This window comes from Neomonachus schauinslandi, chromosome 5, assembly GCF_002201575.2.
Source record: "Neomonachus schauinslandi chromosome 5, ASM220157v2, whole genome shotgun sequence".
Taxonomy (NCBI): domain Eukaryota; kingdom Metazoa; phylum Chordata; class Mammalia; order Carnivora; family Phocidae; genus Neomonachus; species Neomonachus schauinslandi.
In genome coordinates, this window is record NC_058407.1 from 96,783,346 (window position 1) to 96,802,368 (window position 19,023).

Genomic DNA, 19,023 nt, shown 5'->3' on the forward strand with positions numbered 1-19,023 from the left:
CTCAGTTTGCTAAGCATGGCTCTTTGGGGCCATGGTGTATTCCAGCCTGGCCTCAGGGGAACATGCCCTATGGGAGCAACAGTGGGATTTCCCAGGGAGAAGAGGAATATGAGGGAGCTAGATTTCTACGCTAAGGCCCTGCTGCCCCTTCTGAATATAAGAGGGCTGGTAGGACTGCCTTATACCCTTTGAAGTAGTTAGGAACATCCCAGCTGGAGATGAGGAAACGGGCTCAGAGAGGTAAAGTAACTTGCCCAAGGTCACAGAGCAGGTATGGAGCAACTTAGCCATCAGCTCTCTCCCTCTGTCACATGCATAGCTCGGGCCATGCAGAGGTCGGGTACTTGACTGCCTGGCTCATCCCTGGTGGAAGGGAGCTAGTGAGGTCCCCTCTCTGGGGTGTGGCAGGGGATGAAGGGCCTTGTAGGCTTTTTGTCAGCACACCTTTATGGTAATTAGGCAGCGACCTGGTCTGAACAAGTTCAAGAGATGACAAATCCTCCCTTCCAAGAACAAAGTCAGCATCATTTAAAAACCAGAGCCCTATTCGGCCCAAAAGAGAAGAAGAGTTTTAGCTAATATGGTGTGTTAATATTAAGTAGTTTGGGGATGAAGGCTCCAGAGGGAGGGCCTCTGCCCAAGATAACCTCTTTCTAAACAAGGAACCTCACTGCAAGTTTCCATGGCCCATTTGCCAGACCTGGAGCATACATCAGCCAGCCCATAAATCTGGTTACTGCTGAAAGCAGGCATTCTGATCTTAACCAAAATCATCTGATGTGGGGGATTGTTTTGGGGATGTTTTGCTTTAAATTCCAGAATACCACACATTTGTTTTCCATTGTGTATGCCTCACTAAGATGCCTGGCGATTAGACACACACACACTCCACTCTTGTTTACACACTTCAGCCATGTGGACCAGCTAGCTTTCATTCCATCTGCGGGACCGGTTACCACTTGCCTGCAGGGCCCTGAGTGGTGGGAGATGCCCCTCTGTTTATACCTTTGAAGCAATGCCATGTGGTGTGTGGACTGGCGGTGTTGGCAACAGGCACACCCAGCACCGCTCCGTTAAATGGCCCTCCTTCCCCATCATGGGGCGTTCTGAACACAAAGCCAGGGGAGGGGCAGAAGCCGAGGTCTCCAACTGCTGCATCCAACCTATCATCTATCCTATCCCTTTGCCATGATCTCTGCCTTCGTTTCGGGTCTCTTAATTATAGCTGCCGTTTGCACAACACGGGTTTCAGCTTATATGCAGATTTTTGGGATAAATACAGTACAGTTCTATAAGTGTGTTCTCTCTTCCTTATGATTTTCTTAATAATATTTTCATTTCTCTTGATTATTTTGTTATGAGAATGCAGCATATAACACATATAACATACAGAGTATGCGTTAATTGACGACGTTATTGGTAAGGCTTCTGGTCAACAGTAGGCTATTAGTAGTAAAGTTTTGGGGAAGGCAAATGTCCTAAAGAGATTTTTGATTGCATGGGGGTTGGTGCCCCAACCCCCCACACCGTTCAAGGGTCAACTGTATGCTCCTGACCAGCTAGCCTGTAACACTCGCTATGTGCTACACCCCGCCTGCAGCACTTCACCTGTACTCTTTAATTTTCACAACAGACCCACCAAGTAGGTAATATTTACTTTCATTTTTTAGCTGAGAAGACTTGGGCACAGAAGCAGCTCGTTGGAGATCACATAGCAAATAAGCCGCTGAGCGAGAACTCGAACCCTGGACAGTCTGACTGCAAAGCCCAGATTCTCAATTGTTTTGTGGAACTTTTTCATCAGTGTCATTAATTTCAGAATTTTTCACTTTTGTCCTGTCTCCCTCCCAGCCATATAACTGATCCCATTTCAAAAGTGCACTTTCTATCCATAAAGGATCCCAGGGGAGCCCACCTGAACTAGCAGAGGGCCCTACCTTCTCAGGATGGGAAGGCACCTGCCTCAGCCACCTGGCCTGGAGGTGCCACCTGACCCTGGCCTCTGTCTGAGGCCAACTGCCTGATGGATGGAGTCGAGAGAGAGAGAGAGAGAATGCGCTTCTTCCTGCTGGCCTCTGGCCTGAGAACTTCATCCATGCCCTTGCTGAACTGGCCAGAAAGTCAGCGTGGACACAGCACTGCTCTGGGAAATAGATTCCCCAGAGTAACTTGGTGTGTTTTCTTCTCACCCCAGCTTTGCTACTGCTGCAAGCCTCACAGTGTAGACACGGTTGCAGCTGCCCACTGGCCACCGTCCTTGCAGCCCCTATAGGAATGGCCCCAAGGGGAGGCCCAGAACCCTACCCTTTCCCCACAGCACCATCCTGCCACCAAAGGGCACGAGCGGGCATGACCACAGGCCTGTGTTACAGCCCTGGCTATGGGGTCCTGGGAAGCACCTGCCACAGGAGGAGGATAATGCCAGCTTCTCATCCTAATGGGCCCTCCCCAGCACTGGGAGAGAAGCTAATTTCCATTTGAAATAAGCTTTCGGGGTCTCTTAAGGGTTATCTGTCTTAGGGAGTCAGAGCGACTAGACTATGGTGGGAGTGGGGGAAAGTAGAGGATGAGAAGAGGTTCTGAGGCTGGGAGAAAGGAAGCTTTAGAAAGCCCGAGCATAATAACGGGTTTAAATCCGTAGCCCTGTATCACGAGAAGCAATGTGAGGCCTTCACATTGCATCGGGGCGAGCGGGGAGAGAGTCTTAGTGGGAAGGGTTTCTTGTCTCTCTGGACTGGAGCAGGGCTGCTGTGGGGGTGAGGGGGCCTGCCGCCCACTACAGGGGGACACCGATGTGAGCTGGGCGTGAAAAATGGCGCACTGCAACTACTCCCCTAGACGGGGAGAGGGCATGTCGATTCAAACCTATAAATAACTATGTCTTAGTCCGTTCAGGCTGCTGTAACCAACGACCATCGATCGGGCGGCTTAACAACAAAAATTGTTTCTCACAGTTCTGGAGGCTGGGAAGTCTGAGATCGAGGCACCAACAGACCTGGTGTCTGGTGAGGGGTTGTTTCCTGGTTCACAGAGGGCTGTCTTCTTGCTATAATCTCACATCGTGGAAGGGAGGAGGGTGTTCTCTGGGGCCTCTTCTTTTATAAGGGTACTAATCCCATTCACGGAGAGCTCCATCCACGCGACCTAATCACCCCCACAGGTCCCACATCCAAATACCATCACACTGGGTTTTAGGATTTAACATATGAATTTGGGGGGAATACAAACATTCCAATCTATAGCAAACTGTCTTTTAAAAACACCAAAATTCCATTGACTTGCAAAGCAATGAGTTCATAAGTATGATTTTGCTTTTTTTTTTTTTTTAAAGATTTTATTTATTTATTTGTCACAGAGAGAGAGCGCAAGCAGGGGGGACAGCAGGCAGAGAGAGGAGGAGGCTCCCCGCTGAGCAAGGAGCCTGATATGGGACTTGATCCCATGAACCTGGGATCATGACCTGAGCTGAAGGCAGATGCCCAACCGAATGAGCCACCCAGATGTCCCTTTGCTGATCTTTCTATATCATGTTTTAATAAATCAGTTTATCATTTATCTTGCTATTGCTTCAATCAATGTAGGTTTAAAGATAAAACTAGAATGTTATAGAAACCTGTTTTGATTTCAGTAAAACTGTCTGATTTACTTTATTGTATTTTTAAGTCCCAGTCAAGGATTTTCTGCTATGATCCATGTGCTGTATTGTTTTTATACTTGGACACTGACATGCAGCTCATACTGGGAACAGAAGCAAAGGGCTATGTCCTGAGCAATTTGGAGGTGAGGGATTGGTAGAGGTCATGGGCCATTGGCCTGCCTGGCCTGAGAGGTGTACACTGGAACCTGGAATGGACGTTGATCATAATAGTAACAGGATTAAGCTTTGAAGGGTGACTCTTAACAGAGGCCAGCAAGAGTCACTGTTTCAGCATCCCTGCGCAATGCCTGGCAAGAGGACTGAACAAGAAGGACCTTTCAAAACCAGATTTCTGATTTTCTCCAAGTCAATAGTCCCCACACCTCTCCACCCAGGGATCTTTGCTAGAATCAAATGAATCCAGGCCCCTCTCCATCAAAGGGCTTCACCCTCCCATGCTATTCAACCAAGCTGAGTATCATCTCCTCAGGAGTCCAAGTCCCCAAACAACGTACTACCACCTCCCCCCCCAAACTCCTCCCTTTCCAAAGTCCTCAAGGACAAGGCCGGGGAAGGTTGGCTGATCTTAGTCTCCATTTGGTGGGAAGGAGGCAGAGGGAAAGACAACTCAGTTCTTCCTAAACAAATACAAATTACCCAAGCTACGGGAAAACCTAACCCAAGAAGCAAAACTTAGCTAGAAGCTCATAAAGTTGGATTCTTCATGTGGACTAGAAATACAGAATACTCATTAAATTAATCGAGAGTCAAAGCCACTCCTTGGGCAATGATTAAGCTGAGAGTCAGAGCAAGTATGGGTGGGGAGTCTAGCTCTCCAGTCTAGGCTGCTCTTGATCATCAGGGAACTTAGCCTTTCTCAAATCACCCCGTATTCTGCCACACAGTCCCTGGGTAGTGGCGAGGCAACTCCCTGCTCATGGCTGAAGCATGGGATTTCAGAACAGAGAAGAGGTTGCTTGGAAACCAAGAGAGAAAAACCAATATGAGGTGTTCATTGGCCTCCAGAAAAAAAGCCAAAAAAAAAAAAAAAAGAAGCAAAAGCATTTTTTGTGGAGGCAGGTCTCATTGATTTTGTGGAATTCCCTAAAAAGGTTAAGGTCCATGAGTCTAGGATGATGGCACACAGTACTTAAAAACGATTCAGAACAAAGTACTTTTTTGGGGTGGTGGTGGTGGTTGGGGGTGGGGGGGCAGTTGGAATTACCGGATGGCTGTAATTATTATAAAATTATCTCATCTGGAGACAGGATGCTGCTTTTCACAGCTGCATGCCATCACTTGATGGAAAATGAAAATGTCCCTGGAACAGCATTACTTTTTCCACAGAATGAAACAGGCAAGTGATCTCCCATCAGACTTCAAAAACATAAATTAAAGAAAAAATGTATCGTTAAGATTAGCCCTTCTGGTCTCCTGAATTCCCTCAGTTGCAGAGGACATTTCCGAGTAGTTGAGAACACGGGGCCAACAGGCTCTTGCCGAGTTTCAAAACCCCGGAACAAGTAAGTCATTGCTCTCCCGTATGGAAGAGATGGAGAGACGGTTTCTGCACAGCTTTGGTTGAAAAGACCTGTGGCAGGCCCAGAGGCAGTCCCACTGAACCCCCCGCCCCCCCAGAACTGGTGGGGGGGAATGCAGAATATAAACATGCACCTCCTCAAACTTCACTCTCTTCTCCCCAGCTGGACACAGGTCTATCGAGAATACTCCTGGTCTACTAAGGAGACAACAGGTCACAGAAGCCACGATGACCCATGACCTCAGGTCCCCTGCCCTCACCCACAGCCAGGCACACCCAGGAAAGAACTGTCAAGGCTTGGGTTCTTTAGAAGAAAAGGCGCTTTTGCCAGCTCAAGGTGTATTATTAAGTTCCAAACTGTGCGACCCAAAGCCACACCTCCTTATAAAATGGAATTGAACCGGAAAACAAACACGCAAATCAAACATGGGACACCCAGCACTGCGTTTAACAGGGAAGATTCACCTCTAATACAAAAGGGTGTGAGAACGCAGACTTGTGACATTTGAAGCCACAGAGGACTCAGTTAGCAGAGTTAGTTAGGTGCTCTGGCAAGGACAGCCCTCCATGGGGCTGCTTATCAAAGTGGTTCCAAATCCCAAAACCTCTTCCTTTGAGTACAAAAGAGTAAGGTCTGGAATGGTGCCATGGGGCACTTTGAAAGGAAAGGGGTAGGGTGTGTGTGTGTGTGTGTGTGTGTGTGTGTGTGTGTGTGTGTGTGTGTAGAGGAATCCTCCATCCCCCCAAAATCACGAGCTGGAGCTTTGCTACTGACAACCATTGCAGGGAAAAGCGAGGGGCAAGCCATCAAGATTCCGGGCAGGGGAGAAGTCCTCTTTTCCTTAGCAGATGCAGACACCTGGCCTCACCTCACCTCTCCCCAAACCTGCCAGCCTCAGTACAAACACTGCCAGCCTTACCAGAGCTCCCGCTGTCTGTGTGCCAAAGGTGGGGAGCCATTTTAGGCAACAGTCCCAGCTGCTTGCTCAGCCCGATGCTGAAGGCCAACAGCTTCTGGGGGAAGCAGCAAGTTGGGTGGGAGGGGCTTTTGCCTCTGCCTGCCCCGCTAGGTCCGTGCCCTGCCCAGACCCAGAAGCCTCAGGTCTTAGGGGTTCTCTGCCGTGTAGTTTATTTTCAGGAGTGGGGCCACCCCACAGTCAAACGTGGAGCCGCACATGCAGTGGAGTGGGTGTCCTGAAGCAGGAATCACAGAGGTGGGGCGGATCATGAGGATGCAGGAAGAGAAGGGGGGCGGAATGTGTGGAGTGTGGATGCCTGCCTACATCCCTGGTTTCAATTTCCACACTTCTTGGGGAAGGGCTCCCACCCTCTCCACTGCCTCAATACTTTCTCAACTGTGGCGTAACAACAGCTTGGGTTGGAAGTTTACTGTGTCTGGGGTTAGCTACTATGCCAAGGGCATCCATACATTGTCTCATTGAACCCATGGCAACTCTACGGGGTAGACACCAGCTCCGTCTGCTCATGGCAGCGGGGGGTGCTGAATCCAGAGCCGTGCACTGACCAGTGCGCAGGACTACCACAGATAGCTGAGGGCCAGGAAAACAGAAAACCCCCAAACAGAGGGACCCCACCCAGGGCAATAGAGGGAAGTGTGAGGTTAAAAGGAAAGAGACCAAGAATCGGGCCTCAGAGGTAAAGACCCAATGAAGCCAGGCTCCGAGGACAAGCCTTAGTAGCCCCTGTGCATTTCCATCTCCTGACTCGGGTTTTGGGTTGTGTGGGAAAGTGCTGTTTCTGCAGGCACTGGGGGTGGGGCTGGGCTCACAGACTGAGCGAAAGGGACCTTTGGTGACCATTTATTTCAACCCACTGGTTTTACAGATGAGCAAACTGAGGTCTGGAACACAAAAGCCACCTCCCCAAGGTGTCAAAGTGACGTAAGGACAGAGCTAGACTAATACCCAGGTCCCTGTCCAGATTTCCACTATTTTTTTTTGGCGGGGGGAAGGCAGGGCGGTCTAGAGGAAAACAGAAACAACGGAGAGCCAAGAAGTTAGCGTTGTGGGGGTGTTGGATGAACAGACTGGTAGCTGGTCTGGCTGTGAGCATCAGAGGCCCTACTCGGGGAGGGCAGGCTCAGCTGTCACCCAGGGTCCCACGGGGCTGAGGCCGGGGCCCGCGCAGAGGTGTACCTTCTCCCCACCCTGATCATCCCACTGCCACTGACGTGGGTTTCTTCTCTCTGGGTCCCTGCTAGGCCACCCCTCTCAGCATCCTTTGTTCATGAGGTGCTGGTGGCTCCTGGCCTCACAACTCCTGTCTTCCAAGGCCCACATCAGATCCCAAACGCCAAGTTTATAAATTCCTGGTCTCAAGAGAGAAAGGTAACTGGTGCTATCATAACAATCCGAGCCGTTCCCTTTAAAGGTATTTCTGAGAGCTTGCTTCTGCCCAGCTGGGCATGGCACCAGGTTGGGATGGAAAGTAGCTGCACTTTAAGCTAGCCAGACCTGCCTTCAAACTTACTTCTGATGCTACACATGACCCTGGGTAAGTCACTTCACCTCTCTGGGGACTGGTTTCCTGGTCATCGGTACCATGGGGATAATGCTTCCTGCTCTGGCTTATGTCATGGGACTTGAAAAAAGCCTCTGCAGACTGTAAAACTCTGCACAAGTGGATCCTGATACTCCTTTATTCTATCATCTCTACAGGGACCTTAATACAGGACTACTGAACAATTGTTAATTCAGGAAAACGTAGCTTATTCCCCCCCCCCCCCACTCATTACCAGGTCCCCTTGTTGATTTTGTGACAGAGACAGAAGAGGATGGGACTCAAGTCAGGGACCCAGGGCTTGTGGTATTGGTTTGGTCTCTGGGATCCTGGGCCATCACCCCTCTCTTGTTCTCTGATTCCTCACTGTGACTACCAGGGCTGGACTGGATGACCACTAAAGTCATTCCTAATTCTGGACCCAAATATTTCCAGGTTCAGTCATGTCTGTTTCAAATGACATAGCTGACCAGCAGCGCTGGTCCAGGCAGGGGCAGCTCTGAATATGGGTGGGGTGATGGGCTGGAGACAATAAGAGACTGAGCAGATACCAGAGGAGACCTGGAGCCTCCCATCAGGCTCCTGCATGTGCCACAGCAGAAGTGGGTGGGTGGGTGGGTGTGTGTGTGTGTGTGTGTGTGTGTAATGAAGGCACATGGCAGTCTGTGGTGTGTGTGTGTGTGTGTGTGTGTGTAATGAAGGCACATGGCAGTCTGTGGTTCCTTCCTGGCCTGAAACCCTGATGCAGCCTAGGCAGACAGCTGAGGACCAAGCAACAGCCTGACAGGGGAGATTGTGCTGGGGAGGGAAGAGGAAGACTGCCCCCAAGGACAGGGGTGGGGTGGGGCGGGGCTAGCCTGCCTTCTCACATTCTTTTCTGGTGCCAGAGGTTGGTGAGGAGGAAACCAAGCCTGGGAGAGAGCTGGCTGGCTGTTGGGGGCTGGTGGGAACACCAGGAGGAAGAACTGCCCACTGCCGGGGAGGGGTCTCCCTAAAACAGGCCAAGTGTTGGGCAGGGGCACATCTATGTGCCATCCTCACTAGAACATGTGTTGGGTATGTTGACTCTTGCAAGGGTAGGTCAGTCTCTTACCTTCAGCTCCGGAGGGAGGATTAAAATCTCAAGAGGTTTGCCCCAAGGTTCGTGGGGACCCCAGTGACCAGCTCCCGGGGAGTAAGTACAGTATATTTTTTGTTACAAGGCTCTGGTGGCAAGCCTGTTTCTACAGCCATCTCTCTAGTAGTACAGGGGCTGCCTTTCCAAACCCCTTCTGTCCATCTGTGTGCAGACTCAGGACACAGACTCAGGACCCCAAGGTTCCCTATTCCTTGCTTCTTTCTGCCTCTGGGTGGTCCCTTAATCCCCCAAGAGAAGATGTGGAGGGGACATCCGCCTTTCCGCTGCCTGCCTCAGGCTTTCCATTTGCCTAAAGGCTGAGTGCGGCCAGCAGTGGGAGTCCTGCGGCTCCCGGCCCGGCCGGGCCTGGCGTCCTCTCCAGGTGAACCACTCTCCGTGGCCCCGCCTAGCCACTGGGTGGGCCGGCACAGGGGTGTAGGCGAGGCGGGAGGACCCGGGCTGGCAGTGGGCGGATGGCACCTCATCTTCCTCCGGAAATGGAGAAACAGGACTAAAAGCGCCAACAGGCATGTGCCCCACCTCTCCCCAACTCTCCCAGAGTTCTCTCCAGTTCTGATACTTATCGCCTTTGGGAGGAAAAAAAAAATCAAGAGAAGCTAGTCTTTCAGGTAGTTTCGAGGGAGTTCCGACTTTCTCACGGCGGGCTCAGAATCAAGCCTGCAGGTACCTCGAGGGTGGAGGGGGTCTCCCACTCTCACTCAGGGACGGGGTCCCAGTCCTCTCTCCCTCTCCCTTTCCAGTGTAAAAGTGTTAACAGCTCTGGGCTGAGCTCTTCCCCGCTCCACTGAAGTCCGCAAAGCGCCCGCATCCCCCCCTCCTCGCGGCCCCCGCCACTCGTAAGACCCCACCCAGATCGCGAACTGCACTGCCCGCCACAGTCCTCCTTGGCCAGGGCCTGAAGTTCCCAGAAGAGGGGTGCTCCGTTTCTCCCTGCCGCCTTCTCCTCCTTCACTCGGAGGGGCTGAGGGGAAGGGAGCAGACACGACTCCCACCCCAAACCCTCGGCGAAAAAGAGGGCCAGGGCCGGTCTCCACCCCCCAGCTCCCCAGGACCCCCCGCGTCCCGCCGCCGGCTCGGCTTCGGAGGAGCCCCCTACGATCGTGCCCGCCCCGCTCGTCTCCGGCCCCGGTCGAGAAGCCAGCTGGCGGCCGCGGTGCCTCGTCTCCTCCCGCCGGGAGTCCACCCGGCGCGGGCAGTGCCAGTTACCGGCAGCCCCGACCGCAGACAGGGTCCCCGGGACGAACAGGTGGCTCCGGAGAGGAGCGCGCGGCGGTCGCGCTCACTCACCCAGAAGATGAAGTTAAATCCGAAGAGCAGGTATTTGACGCACTTGGTGCCTCCTTTGACCGGCATGGTGCGGGCTAGACTGGCCTGGGCCGGACTGGTGTGGCAGTGGGAGGACGCGCGGCCGGGACGGGGGGCACCGCACTTCAGACCGAGGCTTCGGCGGCTGCGGGCGGGCCTCCGGGCTGCACTTTTAAAAAGTGCCACTCCTTACTGCGCGCGGTGGCTGCGGTGCGCATGTGCCGCGGACCCCGCCCCCGGCCGACCCGGCCCCTGGCCCCACCTGCCCCGCCCATGCCCCGAGGCGGGCTCCAGCCCAGCTTCCGGGGGGACTCGGGGCTCAGCAGTCTTGGAGCCCGCACTCCCCTCTCCCCTCCTGCCTCCGGCATAGCCCTCTCCCCCACCGAGTTGGCTATACCCTCCTTCCCGCCGCGGACCTCCCCCTTTCCTCTCAACCGTCCTGGGATCTTTCCAGACTACCCCCTCCCCATCCCCCCGCTTCTACCTAAGAGTTCTATGGAGGCCTTGCCCTTCAGTTCTCGCTTTGTTGATTCTGGTCTTCCTGCCTGAGCCCTCTACTTTGGGAGACCTTTCTCGGGTCGTTGGGGGTTGGGGTCGAGTCCTCTTACTCAAGGCAGCCTGCCCGCGGAATGAGGGCTCTTCTTGCGCTGGGCTCGATTTGAAGGGAAGCTGCCTGGCTTTATTTCTCCTTGAGGCGGCTCCTTGCTCCTTCATGGAGGACACTCTGTATTTGGCACAGCTGGCAGTCCAGGTGGGAAGAGAGGTTGGAGGCTTATGGGAGTAAGTTTCAAATACGATTGCTGAACAGTAATATGGCTGAGAGTCAGGTGGTCCTGCAGTGCTTCCTGGCCTTGGGGTTAGATGCCCTGAGAGAAGACAGAGTTCGTAGCCAGGCTTCTGTTCTTGCCTCCACCTTCCCTCTTGCACTTTGACCTCCAGATGCTGAGGTCTGAGCCCCTTTCTCCTCTGCTCGACAACTTTCTGTAGCTCCCCACATGCAATGACCCAAGTTGAAAGTCCCCATCTTGCATTCTGTTCCTCTTGTGTCTGTGCTGATCGCTGCTCTACCTGGCACACGCTGCCCTACTCAGCTCCCCACCTCCGCGTGGCCTAGCCCTGCCTTTGGCATGTGGTATGTGCCTTCTGGCTGCCTGGCCCTACCTTCTTCAGTTGTAGAAACTCCGAGGCTCCTCAAACATTCCTCTACTGTTGCCCACCAGAGGATGAGGAGATTCCCTCTTCTTTTGAAGTCCCCAAACCCCTTTGTATTTTTTTTTTCAAAATGAAGTTTCCTTTACAAAAGCAAGAAACATCAGAAAATACCAACAAGGAAAAAAAGAACATAAGTCCAATTTCACCCACTAGAAACAGAGGGTGTTGCCCTTTGTAGCTCTTATTTTGCTGCTTATTATCACTCTCAGTTGTCTCGTTGATTCATTCAAAAACATTTTTCAGGATCTACTCATAAGGGAATCATTAGGGGCAGGAGCTGGGTGTCCCCCGGTGGAGGGATTCAGGCAGCCAGGTGATGGGGGAGAGTACGGTTTGGGGCTACAGAGATAGGGTTGGGGGCTGAGGGAGCTCAAAGGAGGAGCCTCTGACACAGACTGGGAAGTGATGCTGCAGAACCAAAGGAATAGTTGTTTCACAGGAGAATCAAAGTCTGGGGCCCGGAGCTGTCTGGGGTCTGGGTTGGAGCTCATAGCTGGGGGAGGTACCGGGTAGGTAAAGCTGGAGACCCAGCTGGTGAGTTGAGGGGGGGCCTCCCCTTGCTGTGTGATTTAGGTTGATGGCTACCTGTATTTTAGGCAGTTGGGTGGAGGAGGGCAGTAGGTGTAGGCAGCAAGCCCTTTGAGGATAAGGACTATTGTTTGTCTGTCCTGACCTTGGCTCAGAGCTTTTGGGGGATTATGAGGAAGGTGACAGGTGACGTGTTGTATCAGGGGCCCTGCAACTGGGTAGTATGAGGGGAGCATGGGACACAGAAGGTGAGGTGAGGACATGTGGAGAGCAGTTAGGAGGCTCTAGAATAGGTCAGGTGAGAGAGAAGTGAACAAGATGGGGCGATGGGGTGTAGGCTAGACAGTGCAGCAAAACCAGAAGAGAGGACCCTGTGTGTGTGTGCGTGTGTGTGTGTGTGTGTGTGTATGCGTGTGTAGGCGGGAGGGGTGGGGGAGATCCCAGCCAGAATAGCTGGAGTCAGATTATGGGGAACTCCATTCACGTGTTCTAATGCTTCTTGGGAACCTACTGAGAGGAGGCACCAGAAGCAGAAAGACCAGGGCTCCCTTCAGTGTTGCATAATCAAGAGCGGCTGAGTGGAGGAATTTTGGTAATGCTTCACCTTCGTCACTCACCCTAATCTAGTGTCCACTGAGGATGGTTGGGGCAGGGCAGTATGTGGGGGTGGTAGAAAATCAGACAATGTCCCATTGTGCTGCTCTCAGGTGGGTGTCCCCCGGTGGAGGGAGAACAGGTGGAGGAAAGAGGATTTTATCTTTTGATATTTGTCTCTCCTCTCCTTCCCTCACCCCCACCCGTTAACCAGCGCAGGTGGGAGGAGAGTTCAGTAAATATTTAAGCTTATAAGAGAAACTACTTAGGGTAATGTGCATATTGAATGAGGTAATCCCCTAGGAGGGCTAAGTACAGTGCCTGTCACACACCTGCGCCAAGAAATGTTAGCTGTTGTTACTGTTACTGTTACAGAAGCAATGGAGGGGGGTATGATGAAGCTCCAAATTACATACAATCAAGGGGGTCCTTATAATGTGAGTGTGGCGATCTGAATTCTTGGTCCGACCCTTTGGTTTATTTTGGACAAGTCCTTCCTGTCTCTGGGCGTCAAGCTCCTCACCTGTAGAATGAGCATTTTGGATTAGGAGATGGCGGGGTCCCCTCCATTCTGACAATCTGTGTTGCAAAAAGCCTCTGGGCCAAAGTGTGTTTATTACAGGCAGTTAGTTCTACAGGCAACCAGAAAAGGGAGAGATGGAAAAAATATGGTTTGCTTTAGCTGGAAGGGGAAAATCTGGGTAAGCCCCTGAGTCAGAGATCACATGGAGGCAGAGAGGGCTTCCAGGCTTTGTGGTGCGGGGAGTGGGGAAACTTTCCCTCCCTTCCCTCAGGGCATCCTGTTTCTGGAAAAACCCGGGTTCCGGCTGAAGGTCCACTTTTGCTTGTGTGCGCCCTCTGGTGGTAAGATTTGAACCCTCGGGGCCAGGCGAGCTACTGACCTGCCACACCCATATCCTGGGGACTGCTCCTTGCTGCTGCTCTGGGAGGCAACAGGCAGGACCCACACTCTCCCTGGCTGCTCACTGCCCTCCTGGCTACCCCACCAGGGATCATTCTGGGGCCTGTTTTCTCCCTGCTGCTGCTACTGCAGCATTTCACCCTGCTGACCATACCTTCTTTCTGGACATTTCTCCCTCGGTGTCTCTGGTGCTGTACCATCTTGGTTCACGCCCTTCCTTCACTTCCAGAAACTTCTTTCCTGCTCCTCTTACTAACCTCAAATGCCACCACTTCATGAAGAACACCCCAGTCTTTTCCTCCATGGATTACCTTGTTTGAATCTCCCTCACACGTGACTCATTGACCTTCATCATGTTCTCTTGTGGGTACACATTTTGGTGGTGAGCTCCTCTAAAGTAAACTTCACCTGATTAATTTCTGTGTTCTCTGTAGCACCCAGTCCCTTGCTGGCCGGTCGGGCACCCTGCAATGTGTGTGGAGACACTGCAGAGGAGTGGGCCTTCCTCAGGCTTTGGGCCTCTGACCCTCTCTCAGCTCTCACTGAGCACTCACCCCCTCTCGCCATTTCTCTTTGGAGCTGACCTCTCCCTAAACTCGTCATGGTATCCAAGGGCCTGTTGGGCAGTTTCACTTCAATGGCCCCTCACGCCCGAACCCCCCAAATCTGTGAGGAGGTCACCTTGCGTGCCAGAGGGCGTTTCGCCCCCGGGATTAAGTTAAGGATCTCGGGATGGGGAGGTTATCCTGGATTACACAGGTGGGCCAGGTGGGATCAGCGGGAGTCCTTATGAGAAGAAACAGGAGGGCCAGAGCCAGAGAAGGAGACGTGAAGGCAGAAGCAGAGGTCCGGGTGATGTGGGGGCACGTGCCAAGGAATGCAGGCAGCTGCTTCCAGAAGCTGGCCGCAGCAAGGAAGCCGATTCTCCCGTAAAGCTGCCCCCGAAGGAACAACTCATTTTAGACTTCAGTCCTTTAGGACTGTAAAATGATGTGTGTTATGGTAAGCCACTAAGTGGGTGGTAATTTGTTACAGAAGCAATAGGAATCTCAAAACAAATATCCAGATCAGAGTTCATGAACTTGAGAGCCTCCCTGCCCTGGAGGCCGTTCTCCTCACCCTCTCATCCGTCAGCCCCGAGATTCACAGCACCTGTGACTGCTTCGCCCTCTAGCCCCACACCTGCCTCTTGAATGTGGTTCTTGCTTCCAGAATCTCTCCCACCACTTCTGGCAGTTAGCACCAGGCTGCCCAATTCAGAGATAAGGAAGCAAGCCTAAGGCAGGAGATGGTGATTTATGGCCCAAGATCAGGCCTCGGGCCTTCTGCTTCCAGCTGCGGGTGCGTTTCTCGGACTTCATTCCTCCTGCCTCCTATAGGCCAGGCCCTCAAAGCTCTTCCTCAGCCCAAACAACTGTCCTACCCTCCTCCTGACCCCCTGTTGTCACTTGTTCAGTCTGCACACATCGCTCCACCCATTGTCTTGCACCATCGACGGGCTTGAGCTGTGCTGGGCTGCTCTCCTCCCAGCCACACCTTTGCATTGCAGTAAACACACACCCAGTCAACGTGGGCTGCCCACGGATAGTGGGCAGTTCATGAAGATGCCATGGAGGGCTGGAGGAGGGATGACAGACAGCTCACAGGCCAGAGAACACCCTTCTAAAAACCCTTTCTGGGTGTCTGTTTCTGCAGGCTCCCATTCTGTGGCAGCTACTCTTGCCTTGTCCCCTGCCGCACCCCCCCCACCCCAGCTCAGCCTCCACCAGCCAGCCTTCTGTCCCCATGGAGTGGTGGAGCACTCACTCCGCGTTTCCAGTTTGTATTCTCCACTCCCACTCCCCCAGTTCAGCAAAGCAAGTCATATTTCTCAGGATCTGTCCTCTTTAGGAGACTGGGGGTGGGGAGGGGGCCGGAGGTAATGAATATTTAATATACTTTTGTCCTACTCCTAAAGCTTTGCTTTGTTCCTTCCTACTCAGTGTTCCTGCTTGAAAACCTCCTAACTCCCCCTTCATCGACACTGTTTTCCTGAGCACTTTCACCTTCTAACAGAGTGGAGGCTTTTCTTTTTTTTAAAGATTTCATTCATTTATTTGAGAGAGAGAGAGAGAGAGAGAGAGAGAGCAAGCAGGGGGGAGGGGCAGAGGGAGAGGCAGGCTCCCCACTGAGCAGGGAGCCCGATGTGGGACTCGATCCCAGGACTCTGGAATCATGACCTGAGCCTAAGGCAGATGCTTAACCGACAGCCACCCAGGTGCCCAAGTGGAGACTTTTCCTAGGATGTGTCCTGTTTATGGTCTGCCTCCTCCTGCTGGAATTTAAACTCCACTAGAGTGGGTGGTTTGGACTGTCCTGTTCGGAGATGTGTCCCAAGTGCCTTGAACCTGACACACAGTAGGTTGATAGTCTTATGATCTTTATTTTACAAATGGGTAAACTGAGGCACAGGAGGTTAATGAACTTGCTAGGAAGCAGCAGAGCCAGGATTGTCCAGTTCCAGGACCAGGGGCTCACTAAGTGGATGTGTTAACATTGGCACTGTTCTTTGCTTTTTTTTTTTTTTGCCTCCGATCATCGAGGAGGGTGAAAGGGCTGCAGGTGACGCCGCAAGGGTGGTGTCATCCTGAAGGTGCCACCGAGCAAGCCAGCAAGCCGACTCTCTTGAGTGTCAGGGGCTGACCACAGGTGGTAGTTGCACCTTGCCTTGTCTTTCTGAGCCTCCCTTTCCACAGCTGTGGGGACAGCAGACTTACTGCTTTTTCTCTACCTCACTGAGTGGGGATGGCTGCTGACTTCTGTTCTGGGTGGTGGTTCTGGATTCAGGAGGAGGATCGGAGGTTGGTCACAGGCTCCTCCCGGAGGGGCAGTGTGTGTTTGTGTGTGTGTGTGTGTGTGTGTGTGAGAGAGAGAGAGACCTGGGACCTTAGTGTGTGGGTTCAGGCAAGTATGGACAGGTGAATTATAGTTAAGGAGAACCTGGGGGTTAAGAAGCTGTCACTAGGGGTGCCTGGGTGGCTCAGTCGGTTGAGTGTCTGCTTCAGCTCGGGTCATGATCCCAGGGTCCTGGGATCGCATCCTGCATAGGGCTCCCTGCTCATTGGGGAGCCTGCTTCTCCCTCTCCCTCTGCCCCTCCCCCTGCTTGTGCTCACTCTTGCTCTCTCTGTCAAATAAATAAAAATCTTAAAAAAAAAAGAAGCTGTCACTACTGTCCCCCTGAGACCTGTGGGAAAGTTTCAGAGAGGGAGAATGTTGTCTCAGAGTCACTGCCAGCAGACTGCACCATATAGGAGGCCCCTGGCCATCTGGCCTGGGCTGATGTCTGTCACCCATTTCCCCACTTCCAGCACCTTCTATGTTGTAGCTATTTTGTACTACTTTTCTTTCTCTCTCTTTCTTAATAGCTTTTAAAAAAAAATTTTTTTTGAAATGACTTTAGGTTTACAGAAGATTTGCCAAAATAGTTCAGCTTCCCTCTAACGTTAACATCTTACGTAACCATGGGATATTTGTCAAAACTAAGAAGTTAACACGGGTACAGTACTATTAACTGAACTGCAGATTTTATTCCGAACTCACCGGTTTTTCCACTAATGTCCATTTCCTGTTCCAGTATCCAATCCAAGAGCCCACAGTGATTTAGTATTTTGCATGCCTTTTAATTCTCTGACTTCACTGGGCTCACTCCCGTCCATTTGCCTTTGAGCCTGTCATTTCCTTGGTCTACAGTAACTTTCCTATTCATGGCAAACTCTTATACATCCTGCAGCAACCCTTCTGTTGGGTCAGAAATAATGTGGGGAACTTGGTAGGAGTGGGATTTGGGGATCTGGCCGTTCCACAATATTAAGTAGGGAAATTGCCACTTCCACACCCATACCCAGGATCGCATTTGATTCTCGGTTGGGTTTTCTGTCTCCTTTACGCAAATGCAAGCAAATACTAACATATATTACTACTCACTCCCGCCTCGCCCAGCCATGGTTCCTCAAGGTCCACAGGTGACTTTCCCAGGACAGTGCAGGCGGCTGGTGGCAGAACGAGGACCTGAACTCAAGTTTCTAGTTTCTTCGGGCTGTCTCTGTCCTCCGTGCTTTGCCTGTCTCCACTGTCCCCGGTGGCCTAATCTGTGTATGCTTTGGTACGACACTTGGCTCAGTTTGGTGGATGGTGGGCTTCCTGTGGTTTCTCACTACCATGCATATTTAGAATGATTGTATCATCCTTGGCTTTGGGGGTTTTCCTCAGGTTACTTCAAGCCAGATTGTGGCTGGTATCCCCGCCATCCTTCTACCCACCTCTGCAGAGCAGGCCAGGAAACCCTCCAGAATGCCAGACCCCTGGGCTCCCTGACTCCGTCTACCACCTGGAACTTTGGTGGGCCTTCTGCCACCCTCACCATCCTCTCCACCCTTGATTCTCCACTTCTTGGGGGGCTTTCTTACACCCCCCCCACCTTTGGGGCATGCTAACTCTCCCTGAAGCATTAGGTTTATATTTTCCTCTAAATTTAACTTTAGATGATTTAACATCTAAAGTTTAACATTTAGATGATTGAAAGATAAACACATAAAAGAGTAGGGAGGGAGAAGTGTCCCTTCTGGAAATTATTCTAGATTAAGATTAAGGAGTCCTATCAACCAAGGGCAACATGTGGGCCTGGTTGGAATCCTCCTTCAACCATATCAATTACTAAAAAAAATGTTTTCTGTAGGCAATGGGGGAAATTTAAATATTGTCTAAGTATCAGATGATATTAAGGACATGCTGTTAATTTTTTTAGGAGGATGATGGTATTGTGGAATATTTTTGAAAAACCCTATCTCTTAGAGATTCATCTTGAAATTTTTAAGGCTAGAATGATCTGGTGTCTGGGACTGGCTTTAAACTTCTCAGCCCCTTCCCCAAAAGTGGGGAGGCAAATGACATAAGAATGGGGATATGGTGGTAATTGTTGATGCACGGTGATGGGTACATGGGATTCATTGTACTACTCTCTGTACTCTTGTGTATAATTGAACACTCCAATAATGACAAAATACATCTCCATCCGACCTCTCCATCCCCTACCAGTCTAGCCCTCCCCCAGTAACGAATATTGGTTTTTATGCATGACTCTTTATGCAAATACTAATATATATTATGTCTCATTCCCTTCCCCCACCATTTTTTGGCACCTTGCTACTGGTACGTTCACCTTTTCCCATTTTTATTGTATGCAGTAGGCAGAATCATGCCTCCCCCCACAAATGTCCACATCCTAATCCCTAGAACCAGTACGTGTGTTACTTTACATGGCAAAAGGGACTTTGCAGATGTGATTAAGGTTAGGAGCCTTGAGATGGGGAGATTATCCTGAATTGTACAAGGGAACCCAGGCTCTTCACGTGAATCCTTAAAATCAGAGCTATGGTCCTGGCTGTCGTCTGAGGGAGATGTGACAAAAGGTCAGAAAGACAGGACAGTGCTGGCTTTGAAGCTGAAGGAAAGGAGCCCCACGCCAAGGAATGAGGACGGCCTCTAGCAGCTGGAAAAGGCAAGGAAATGAATTCTCCCCGAAAGCCCCCACAACTAGGAAGGCAGCCCTGCTGACACCTTGATTTTAGTGCAGTGAGACCCATGTGTC

The 19,023-nt window shown here is 51.6% G+C and overlaps 1 protein-coding gene across 2 annotated transcripts in view; it reads right to left on the reverse strand.

Moving 5' to 3' along the window:
- The window catches only part of CD9 (CD9 molecule), a 33,088-nt gene extending 22,738 nt beyond the window's left edge, over positions 1-10,350 (reverse strand). Inside the window, exon 1 of one of the 2 annotated variants that reach the window (XM_021690605.2) lies at positions 10,123-10,350. In XM_021690605.2, coding sequence (XP_021546280.1) covers positions 10,123-10,188 — 66 coding nt within the window. In that variant the 5' untranslated portion in view covers positions 10,189-10,350. The remainder of the gene's footprint in view (positions 1-10,122) is intronic. The other variant, XM_044914953.1, reaches the window with a different exon arrangement.
- Positions 10,351-19,023: the final 8,673 nt, after the last annotated feature.